This window comes from Hipposideros armiger, unplaced genomic scaffold (assembly GCF_001890085.2).
Source record: "Hipposideros armiger isolate ML-2016 unplaced genomic scaffold, ASM189008v1 scaffold_54, whole genome shotgun sequence".
NCBI lineage: Eukaryota > Metazoa > Chordata > Mammalia > Chiroptera > Hipposideridae > Hipposideros > Hipposideros armiger.
Genome location: NW_017731404.1, coordinates 1,219,437 through 1,230,984, shown reverse-complemented (window position 1 = coordinate 1,230,984; position 11,548 = coordinate 1,219,437). Strand labels below are relative to the sequence as shown.

General features: G+C 41.6%; 1 protein-coding gene across 2 annotated transcripts in view; it reads right to left on the bottom strand.

Moving 5' to 3' along the window:
• The window catches only part of SLC9A8 (solute carrier family 9 member A8), a 72,128-nt gene that overhangs the window by 57,281 nt on the left and 3,299 nt on the right, over positions 1 to 11,548 (bottom strand). For both annotated transcript variants that reach the window (XM_019640939.1, XM_019640937.1), the window contains exon 3: positions 6,677 to 6,757. In XM_019640939.1, the coding sequence (XP_019496484.1) occupies positions 6,677 to 6,757 (81 nt within the window). The remainder of the gene's footprint in view (positions 1 to 6,676; positions 6,758 to 11,548) is intronic.

The window sequence follows — 11,548 nt, the reverse complement described above, 5'->3', positions numbered from 1 at the left end:
AGGAGGGTCACTCAGCATAGAGCTTGAGGGTTCCGGAGCGTGGTCATACCATTGGCCGCAGAGAACTATTCACCATTCAAAAATCAAAGAGCTCCTGGCATGCTACTGGGCCCTGGTAGAGACAGAGGCTCTGAGCATGGGACATCAAGTGACCACGTGGCCAGAACTGTCCTCATAAGCTGGGTTGCCATACCTACCACCAGTTATAAAGCCAGGTGGACCCAGCAGCAAACCGTTTTAAGGTGAGAATGTTACATTAGACAACAGGCTTGTGTGGGTCTAGAGAACACAAGTACATTGCATGAACGGGTGGCCCAAACCTCTGTGTCACCTACACACGGCCTCACTGGTGTTCTCTATAACCGGCTGACAGAAGAGAAAAACCCCAAGCTTGGTTCATGGATGATTCAGCCAGCCTCTGATCTCAGCCACTTCAGTGTTCGTGCAATGGGCTCATGAACACAGGCGCCATGATGGCAGATGAAGGCCCCAGCGGCCTGAACTCCCTCTCTCCAAGGCTGCTTTAGCTACTGCCCCTGTTGAATGCATGACAGGACAGGCACAGAAACCAATGCTCATCCCCGATGTGGTACCATCCCTTGAGATCGGTCTGCTACATGATGGCCCCTCGCTATATTAGACCCCTTCCACAGTGGGAAGGAATCTTAGTCACTCTAACCGAGATGGACATGTTTGCAGGCTGGTACGTCTTTTGGCTAGTACCACCGTGTCTGATCCACCGAAGTGGGACACTGCATAACAATCATCAAACCTAGAGACTCACTCTACGACAAAGGAGGTGCAGCACTGGGCATGTGACCGTGGACTCCACATGGTCCTACGCCACATACCACGCCATCCAGAAGCTGCCAGCTGCCAGCGTGGTAAGATGACCTCTTAAAGATGGTACTCTCAGCTTAGAGATGACATCCTGTGAGGTAGCGAGCTCTCCTCCAGGATACTGTATACTCCTTAAACCCATGGCCATTATAAGGTGGCCCGCCCCCAACAAGTAAGCATGGGTACAGTTTACAATGGGTAGAAGTAAAAGTGGCCCCTCAACGTCACTCTCAGGGGCTCACTTGGGAGTGGGGATTCCTACTTGGGGAATTTCTGCTTCCTTAGCCTGAACTTTTGGGCTCGGTGGGTTGAAAGGTCCTGGCTCCTAGAAGGGAACATTTCCACCAGGGTTCACAAAGTCAGAGTTACAATGGCTGCTGCCCAGGCACTTTGGGCTCTTTGGGCCAACAGACCAGCAGGCCTGGAAAGAGGCTGCCATCCTGGCAGAAATGACTGACCCTGATCATCATGAGGACAGAAACCTCTACTCCATAACGCAGCAAAGTGGAATATAATTACTTACATAACGCTTTGTAGCCATAAATGATTTTTTTTGAAAATTCTTTAAAATATTGTTAGCGTGTTTTGTCAGCTGTAATTATAGAATCAAGTTATACTATAATAAGGTAATTTTGAAAATCCAGTCCTTGATTTCTGCTACTTGTACACTTAAAGTAGATACTACTCCAAAGAGACTAAAAGACAGACGACCTGCCAGTAAGATGGAATCAGTACCTCAGGGTTGTCTGCTTGTTTTCTGGGGAATGGCTGTATATATGTTCTGTTTCTAAAGTAGTTACTTTTTCAGAGGAATGATATTCCCTGCTACTCTGCAGAGAGCATTTATGTGGTGAAAGGGGAAATTTACAGAAATCAGCCCAAAGGCAGTAAGCTTCAGAATAGAATTCTTGAAAGACGTTTTCTCTTTTAAAATTTAGACTCCCTCACTATTCTGGCATATCTGGAGGATTTAAGTATGAAATACAGCTTTAAGATAACAAAATGCCGAACCAAGAGAAGATAACCATAAAACTAGGCAAGTCAAAGCAACACTCCAGGCAAAAGCAGGAAGCTATTACACACGGAGCACACAGTTAGCTAATGGCAGCAAAACAGCAACAAGATGTTCCAAGAATAAATTGTTACCCCTGATCCGTATTTCCAGAAACATGGAAGCTAAAAGTCTGTGCTAGCACTCTTCCTTAAAATGTGACAGCCTGGAAAATCCTTAGTCTAATGCAATCATTTTGTCAATTTGACAACCACTTTTGGCCTCCGTCTCCAAGACAGCTACTCTAATCCCAACATGTGAAAGCCTGTTTCTTCTCTAATAAATCAAAACACAGAAGATTCAGGGCGAGTTACCCAAGGGACATTTTAAGCGGCATCAGCATTAGACTCTAATAGTCCAAAAAGTAATGAAAGCTGTTACAGTTACAGTTAGGAGTCTTCCTTGAAGCTTTAAACGTTTTTTAGAACTTACATACAATTAGAATATAATTACTGTATCTGCTTTTTCCAGAATTCCCTTTAGTCAATGTTAACTCAGGAACTCAGTGATTTTTCATCAGCTTCCACTCAACCCCCATTTGACAAAAAGAGTATTAGTCTTAAAAATAAATAAATAAATAAATAAATTAAAATCCTTCAGTCAAAACAAGAAAGCATTAACATAACTAAAAGATCAAACATAGTTAAGGAGGTTATGGCAGGGGGGCACTTTTGTGTTTCCTAGTCATGCAACGGTCCGATCAAATGTAGTTCTAAGTTAAAATGTGGTTTTTCTAATGATCAGAAGTATTCAGGCTAAATCCTAGCATTGGAAAGTCAAACTTCCAGCCCTTACTTAACCCCATTCCGGTCTTTCCTTGCTCTCATAAAAAGCATGATTGTGAAAAAAAAATCTACTCCTGTTTTTTGCTAGCTACAACGAAGGATAGTAGGCAATACAATTACTTCATTTTCTTTCCTTATAAATTTCAGCCTAAAATATATAAACAGTGTGAATTGGCACTAAATAGCGAATGAAAATAAAAATGTAAATTTAATATGTGGAAAGAACACAAAAATGATATAAACTGAAACCAAGTCATTTAATATGTATATGTCTACAAATGGCTTGGAAGAGAAAGAAGCATGATAAAAATAGTTGAAGTTGTCAGTGAAAAGGATTTTTCTTTTTACATATAGCTGTTTAACTGTGCAAGACTTTTATTATTTAAAAAGTGACCCAAACTACAGAACTTCATAAAGTATGGAAAGCTTTGAACAAGGGCCAAGGAAATATCTTTAGAACTTCATATTGATAGTATGTTTTTATAAAGAATGAAAAAAGTCTCAAGGTCCATTTGAAAACACAGTAAAATAGAAGGGAAAAAATGTGCCTTTACAATACACAGTCCTTTTCTGTACCAACAATTTCTTAGGAATTCTGCTTAACTATCACACAAAAGGCCAATAGTGTCTCTAAACGAGTATAGACTAAAAAGTAACTTCTGGCTGGAAAAGGGAGGCTAGAAAAATTTATCCCCGAAAGAATGAAAACCCCATTTTCTCTGGCAGCTTCATCTGGATTCTTTTTTGGCACGCAAGTCAGAAATTCTTGAAATAATGGATATCTCAATATTTTGTTATACTTTGCTCCAGTAGGAGAAAAGTTCTCCTGCAATTGACATAGCTTTATGAAATACAGAACTATTTGGATAGCTTTGTCAGCTTTTCTAAATTCCGACCAAATGTCCTCTAATAGAATAAAAACGACTTTCTGGGCCCCAGCCCTCTCCCTGGAAGTGCGCTTAGCGTTCCAACCACCTGAGTTAGCAAATAATTATTGCAAGCGAGACTTACTTTCCATCCCCCTCCCGAGGCCTGGCTGCAGAGGCTACAGTTATTTCTGCAGCATCAGTGAAGAAAGGACACTGGAGGGACAGCGTTGGCTGAACCCCAACGCCATTCCACCCCATGTCCCGTTCTGGGGTGGCCATGTGGTCAGAGTTCATCTACAAGCTCTGGTGGAACCAGGGAGAAAAGGCCACCTTTCCCATTCTGATTGCGACTGTAACGACAGTGAGCCTGGAGCCATCACGGCTTACCCGTGGAGAAAGCCTGCCTGAGAGTGAAGCCAAAACAAAGAGAAGCACTGTTGAGAAATGGAGAAAAACTGGATCTAGGAGACTCCCTCCAGCAAAGTGTGAAGCAAGCACCACCAGCAGTTTTTTTGGTTCTGTGAGCCAATGGGTATGCAACGCCACCTCCACCAGTTTATTTTCTGTGAGTCAGTTTGAATTGATTTTGTCCCTTGAATGGAAAATGCCCTGTATCGGTTAAGATGTTTTTAGCTGCAAGTAAAAGAACACCTGACTAAAAATGGCTTAAACAATAGGTGTTTATTATCTCATATAACAAGCAGCTCTGAGATAGGTAGCTTCAGGGCTATCGATTCAAGGCAACAAAAATGCAGTCAAGAATCTGGGCTTCCCATCTGGCCCCTTGGCAATTCTTAGCATTCTAGCTTTTGTCTTTGAGCTACTATCGCAAGATGGCTGTTGGTGCTCCAGGCATCACATCCTCATAGACAGTATCGAAGGAAGGGACAATTACTCTTTTTATCAGACAGGAAAAAATTTCCCAAGCCCACTTCCAAGCATACTTCCCTTTGGTCTCACTGGCCAGAACTGGTTTTCGCACTGCCTTGCTGCCTCTACTCTTTGGCAAAGGAGAATGGAATTCGGACGGTGAAGCCCAGTCTTGACTTCGAGGGGCCCAACTTCCTTGGGTGCATCGTGACCAAATAAGGGTTCCATTTTCAAGGAAGAAGGGAGGAAATGGCTGCTGGGTAGGTAACCAACAGTGTCTGCTGTTAAGTCCTAACACAAGCACTGGTGGTCATTCACTGGCAATTACCCATATAGTCAAGAGACTGTGAAGAACCTGAGATTCCAAACCAAATGATAAGAACCATCTTTTTCATTTCCATGTGCACAATACCTAAATACACACTCACTATAGTTCTTGTTCTTATGACACTATGGAAACCAATGGGAAAACTGTCAATTCCTTAGGATGATTTTTTTTTTGAATGCCCCAGAATAACAGGTATTAGCTATGAAGGTTATCTTCAACAGGCTTAATATCAGGAATGGAATGCTAATGAATGGTCCTCCCACTGTCAAGAGCTCTGAGGCTATCTTGTTAGCTAAGGTTGTCGGAATCTGCCAGGACGTGCAGCTGAAGAGCCTGCTAAGTAAAGAATAGGAACTCTGAGTAAAACTGGTTTCCAACTCTTTACTGAAGATCAGTACTATCCAGTGGTGCCTCTTCCTTCAAATATGGCATCACCTGGGGCTCATGAGGCTTAAATGAGATGGCAGTGTGAAAGCTCATAGGCCAGAACCTGGCACTTAGTAGTCCTGTGATGTCCAGGGAACACACAGGAGGGGTGAACCAGAGTAGTAGGGACTTAGGGGGTGACAGGGGAAGGAGAATGAACATAGCCTGAGTGGTCATTTCCAAAGCTAACCTAAACCACGGCTATATTGTAAAAGAGTTACCACATATACTAAACAAGATCTGCAAGGCAAAGAAAGTTAACTTATACAGAGTCAGTGGTGATATGGAAAAACGACATGTTATCAGTAGGCAAACGGAAACTAGAAAAGCAAGTGCAATATAATAAGCTGATGAAAGCTTTTGCTGACCTTGGCGAGACCTCATTTACTATGCCTTAAGCATCCCCACCCACATTTTCGTCTTGCTTTTTTTTTTTTTTTTTTTTAAGATTTTATTGGGGAATTGGGGGAGGGAACAGTGCTGGGGAATTGGGGGAAGGGGAACAGACAAGTTGCTGTCGTTTTGTTCTTCAGTCTAGTTGTGGAGGATGTCGCTTCACTGGCCCATGTTGGCACCATCATTGCGCTCTTCCCGGGCAAGGCAGATCAGTCGCCGGCTTCTGCACGGCCGCTCACTGCGGCTGCTGGCCACTCACGCTGGCTGTTGGCTACACACGCTGGCTGTTGGCTACACACGGTAGCCCATGGCAACCCACTGCCACAGGGGTTGCAGCCTACGCCGTCGCCAGCGACTCCCGGCAGCCCAGCTGCAGGTTGAGCTGTTGTTCAGCATCTTAGCTGTGGAGGTCAGTGTCACTGGCCCTCATATGTGGGATCCGAACCGGGGCCCTCTGGCGTCCCAAGCCAGTTCTTAACCATCGCGCCACTCGGCCGGCCCTCGGCTTGCTCTTAATACTTAACTAAAAAGTCAGGTCTCTGCTTCTTCCTTCACTAACCACTTCAAGGAACTTGCATGTGAGCTCACACCTGTTCTTACATCGATTCATTTACTCTAAACAGAGACTAATTATCTTAAGAGTTCATTGCCACAGAAAACAAAAGAGAAATGTGAGGTGGAAGAATGGAGTGCTCCCTGAAGGCTTCAGCTCTAACTCTTGACACTAAAGTGAGAGCCCCTTTAGGCTGTAAAATTCAGTGACTCTGTGAATTAAGTGTCAATTGCTTGCCTTAGTTCAGCTGGATGTCAGCATAGCCTAGTAGTACAGGTCAGTTTGCCCTGAGGGTAGATCTAGTAGAAAAGGCCTTCGAGCTGTATAGAGGGGCTTCTATGTGACCTTGATGAGGTCATCACTCCTCTCTGAGCCAGTGCCCATCTCTGTAAAATGGAATCATAACACCTTCAGGGCAGGTTGCAGTGAGGATTAAATGAGATCAGGTATGTACCATATTTCTTGTGGTTCCTGGCGGTAGGGAGGCACTCGAAAAAAATGACAGTTATTGCTGTCAGGGCTACTGCTTTTATGATAGAGTCACCAATAAGCACTTACCTAGAGAAACAACAGCAACGCTCTCTGGCAAGAAGTGTAATCTGTAGCGGATCAGTAAATGCACCAATATGATGCAGATAGCTGTGGAAAAAATAAAGACATTGTTAAAACAGCACATTTTAAAATGATGAGCACCAGTTCAAGGCAATGGTCCCTTCTGGAGGCCTGCCAAGGAAATAGACACCTGTCAATGACACAGTAAGCTACAGTAGTATTTTCAATCTCTGATTTCTTAACGTGAAAGTAGACCCACGGTGTTTATAACATTTTCTCCATACTTCCTTACATGCCTGAACTACCTCGCTTTTCAGTGGCTGCTGAAAGAGCACCCGACATCTAATTTTTGTCTAAGTAGTTAAATCTTATACAGCCATTTAAAATTATTCAAATTTCCCTGATTCTGAGACATGGTCCTCAACTTTTTTTGAAGGAATCATCAACTGGGAAACTCTACATCAACGGCGAGGAGAAAGTCAGGGAAATCAATCACTTTCTTGTATATATAACTGCAACAGAATAGGCTGATGCCAAGTATTGTACCACCATGGGACTGGTTCTTTTAGCACAGAAGAAGGTGAGTGCGTTTCATAAAACAGAACAAAGTAAATACTTTGGCTTGGTAATAAGAACATCAGATACCTAAAGATGGGGACCTATTCTTAAGCTGGGCACTCAGCTTCCCTTGGTTGAGGGCCCCCCACGAGGCAAGCACTGTACAGAGCACTTCCAAACGCTGTCTCATTTCAGCCTCAACAGCCCTCTTAGCTAGCTATGCCCATTACCTCCTCTGATTCTAGATGAGAAAACTGAAGCTTAGAGGTCACATCACTGGTAAGTGCTGCAAGGATGGAGCCGGATTCCAATCCTGGGCCCTTAAACAGGGGCTCCCAGCACCTCCCTCCCAGCTGCCTTCATTCCTCAGTCACCAAACTAAGAATCACATCTGACTTTCTCCATAGAGGTATTGTCATGAGAGACAGGAAAGGAAACAAAGGGATGTCAAACTATTTCAAAGGAGTATTTCTGGACCGAAAACAAAAAAAAAGTATATTTTCACATAATTCCTAAACCTAATTTCATGGTCCAAGTGTTAATGTGCATGTCTCTTTCTTCTATTAGGCACCTACGAGGCATACCGTCTCATCCGTCACAGTATTATCTCAATTATACTAAAAGTAATGTTGATGCTTTTTTTTTTTTTTTTGGTAAAAAGAAATGTTTAAACAATCTGCATCACTGTGAACTGGCCACCCTCGGAGTCTGCATTGACATATTAGATATCTTTAGTCCCACCGAAAAGCACCAGGCGGTCAGAGAAAGGAAACAGTTATAAATATAGAAATTTTGTCCTCCTTTTCATTCTGTGCTTAAACTATCAATCTGTGGTGTTATTTTATTATAAATATTTAACCTAGTTAGAAAAATCCTACATTAAATACTAAGAGCAAGAAAAAGGTTCCACCACGTGACCAACGGGCACGCTTACTGTCTAAAACAGCAGGCACGCGAGCATGTAAGTAGGTAGATGATAGATTAGGGAATGAAATCAGTTTCCGCTCTTTCTTTGCACCAAGCTGGATGAAAAAAATAATTTAAAAAGTTTATTCTCATAAATCAAACAACTATTTGTACCTTTCAGAGTAAAGGGGAAAACCGTCTAGCAACAGAGAGAGCTAAATACAGGGCTCAGGGGATCGTCTTCAGCCGTTAGAAAGAACCAGGTCTGAAAAAAAAACCACCCACAGAATGGGACTCATGTATCTGATGTGGGTCTAGTATCCAGAATATGTAAAGAACTCTTATAACTCAACAACAAAAAGAAAAACAACACAATTTAAAAATGAGCAAAAAACCTAAACAGGCATTTCTCCAACGATACATAAATGACCGGTAAGCACATGAAAAAATGCTCAACATCATTAGTCATTAGAAAAATGCAAATCAAAAACCACAATGAGATACAACGTCACACTCATTAGATGGCTCTAATTAAAAAACAAAACAAAATGGAAAATAAGTGTTGGTAAGGATGTAAAGATATTGGAACCCTTGGGCGTGGCTGGTGGGAATGAATGAAATGGTGCAGCCTCTGTGGAACAAGTTTGGCAGTTCCTGAAAGTTACACAGTACCCATTTAACCCAGCAATTGCACTCCTAGGTATATATCTAGGAGAAATAAAAACATATCCATACAACAACGTGTACACAAATGTTCACAGCAACACTATTTAACAATAGTCAGAAGGTAGAAACACCAATATCCATCAGCTGATGAACAGATAAACATAACGTGGTGTATCCATACAGTGGAACATTATTCAGTCATACAAAGGAATACAGTTCTAACACATGCTATAACATGGATGAACCCTGAAGATATGATGCTGCATGAAGGAAGCCAGACATAAAAGATCATACTGTATGAAACCATTTGTATGACATATTCTGAGTAGGCAAATTCCTAGAGGCAGAAAGCAGAATTGTGTTTACCAGGGACTGGTGAGGAGGGAAGGATGGGGAGAGACTGGGTTTCCTTCTGCTGTGATAAAAATGTCTTGGGACTAGATAGTGGTGATGGTTGCACAACACTGTGAATTTACAAAATGCCAATGAATTGTACAGTTTAAAGTGGTCAATTTTATGTCATGATTATTTTACCACACAGACATCCTTTAAAAAGAAAAAAAAAAAAAAGGATGAGGTAGATAAAAACACTAACATGGAAAGATCTCCAAGACATTCTGTGAGATGAAAAAGTAAGCTATAGGTCCCCATGTATATTAAAACAACCTCTAAACTCTATGTGCCTACACGTGTGTATGTGCTTGTGCACGTACAAATGTATACACACAAATACAAGCACACGTTTTCAAGTACACTTGGAAAAAAAACAGAGCAAGAAGGGACAAAAACTTCTAAGTGGTATGGAGGGTATGCATACCACAAGGTAATGTGCTTCCAATTTTTCATGCCTGAAGTAATAATTATAGAAACTATGTTAAAACAGACATGCCAATGTTAATAACTCCAATAAAGTTAATGGCCCATAAAATGTATGTGCCAAAGGGTGCTAATTGCTAACTCTAGTGCAAGTTAATAACAGTGACTCGCTACTGTTTTTGCAGAGTCAAAGATCAGCAAGGGTTAAGTCAACTGATTTCAAGCCTCTAAAAGTCAAAAGCAAAATTCTGGCCTTTGTTCTGAAAGAAGAGGAATATAATGTAATCCTTCAACATGCTTATGGGACACAAAAGTTACAATTTCATTTGACTTGACCAACATAGTAAACAAATGTGGCAAATGTGTTCCATGTTGGTAGTTTCTGAAGTCTAGGCTACTTTCCCTCAGTTCACTAGAGTTCATGTATTTAGTGAGTTAGCAAGTTGCCTTATCAACAGTAATTTTTTTTTACCTTCATCAGATTTACATTGAATCAGGACTAAATATACAAGAAACATAGTATCTTGGTGATATATAAGAAAAGAGGGGAGGGCACGCCGAGTGGCTCAGTTGGCTAAGAGTTTGCTGAAGAGCATGAGCTCTGAGCAACAGGGTCACTGGTTCAATTCTCACATGGACCAGTGAGCTTAGCTTGAGCTGTACCCAAGCTGAGCTGTCAACAGGTGGCAGGATGGCTCAGCAGGTGAGAGCACGTGCTCCTAATAACAAGACTGCCTGTTCAGTGGTGGGTTACACCCACCCGCAGTTGGGACTGAACTCCACACCTTGAGCTGAGCTGCAGCCCGGATGGCTCAGTGGATAGAGGGTGCACTCTTAACAACAAGGCTGCTGGTTTGACTCCCACAAAAAAAATAAATAAAAAGGAGAGGAAAATGCTTTCCAATTTACTTAAAAAGAACCATTCCATTACGCTAACGCATGTTTGACCTATACCTAAAAAGTAGAGATACCAACTCATAAACTGCCAAGAGTCTGATTAGGTGAAAATGGAACTCATCTGACATTAGTGGGACTCTAGAGTCTAGGTTTATGATCTGTTTGAAGAGAAGACAATCCAAGAGAAATACACAGCACTATTGGATACATTTCAGTCCTTTCTGGCCCCAAACATTTATTAACACTAGGCAGGATTTTGCCTGGATGAAAAAGCACATTATAAAAACCTGTTTTGTGGTCTCTGGCACAAAACAATCTTAAATGCTCCACACCCTGAAAATTACTTTGAAAGTCTTACTTATGCTTTTCACCCTCCCATGAAAAAAGTGATTACAAAAGTTTTTTCCAGGCCTGCCTTTTATATTCTCTAACATATGAAGCTGACAACAATGTAAACAGACTAATAGTACTCCGTTAGGATTAAGGAACTAAAGATTTCTTGATCAAAAAAAAAAAAGAGCTGCTTTCCCTCCTTTTATTCAACTACTATAACAAAAGAAAACAAGAGTCCTTGATTGTTGAAGTAATCCCTTAGAAATAGATTTTTAACTATATTTACAAGGTAAAAAATTACCTGGGCATATGAAATCTATGTGGGACATTGTACACTTGTGCATTGCTGGTGGGACTGTAAAATGGCGCTGCCTTTGTGGAAAAGTTTGGCAGTTCCCGAGAAAGTTACACGTCGAGTACCCACTTAACCTAGCAATTGCACTCCTAGGTACATATCTAAGAGAAATAAAAACATATCCACACAAAAATGTGTACACAAATGTTCATAGCAACACTATGTACAATAGCCAAAAGGCGGAAACAACACAGATGTCCATCAACTGATGAATGGATAAACATGTGGTATATCCAATGAATATTATTCAGCCATACAAAGAAATACAATTCTAACACATGCTACAACGTGGATGAACCCTGAACATACAACACTAAGTGAACGAAGCCAGACATGATAGTTTTTTT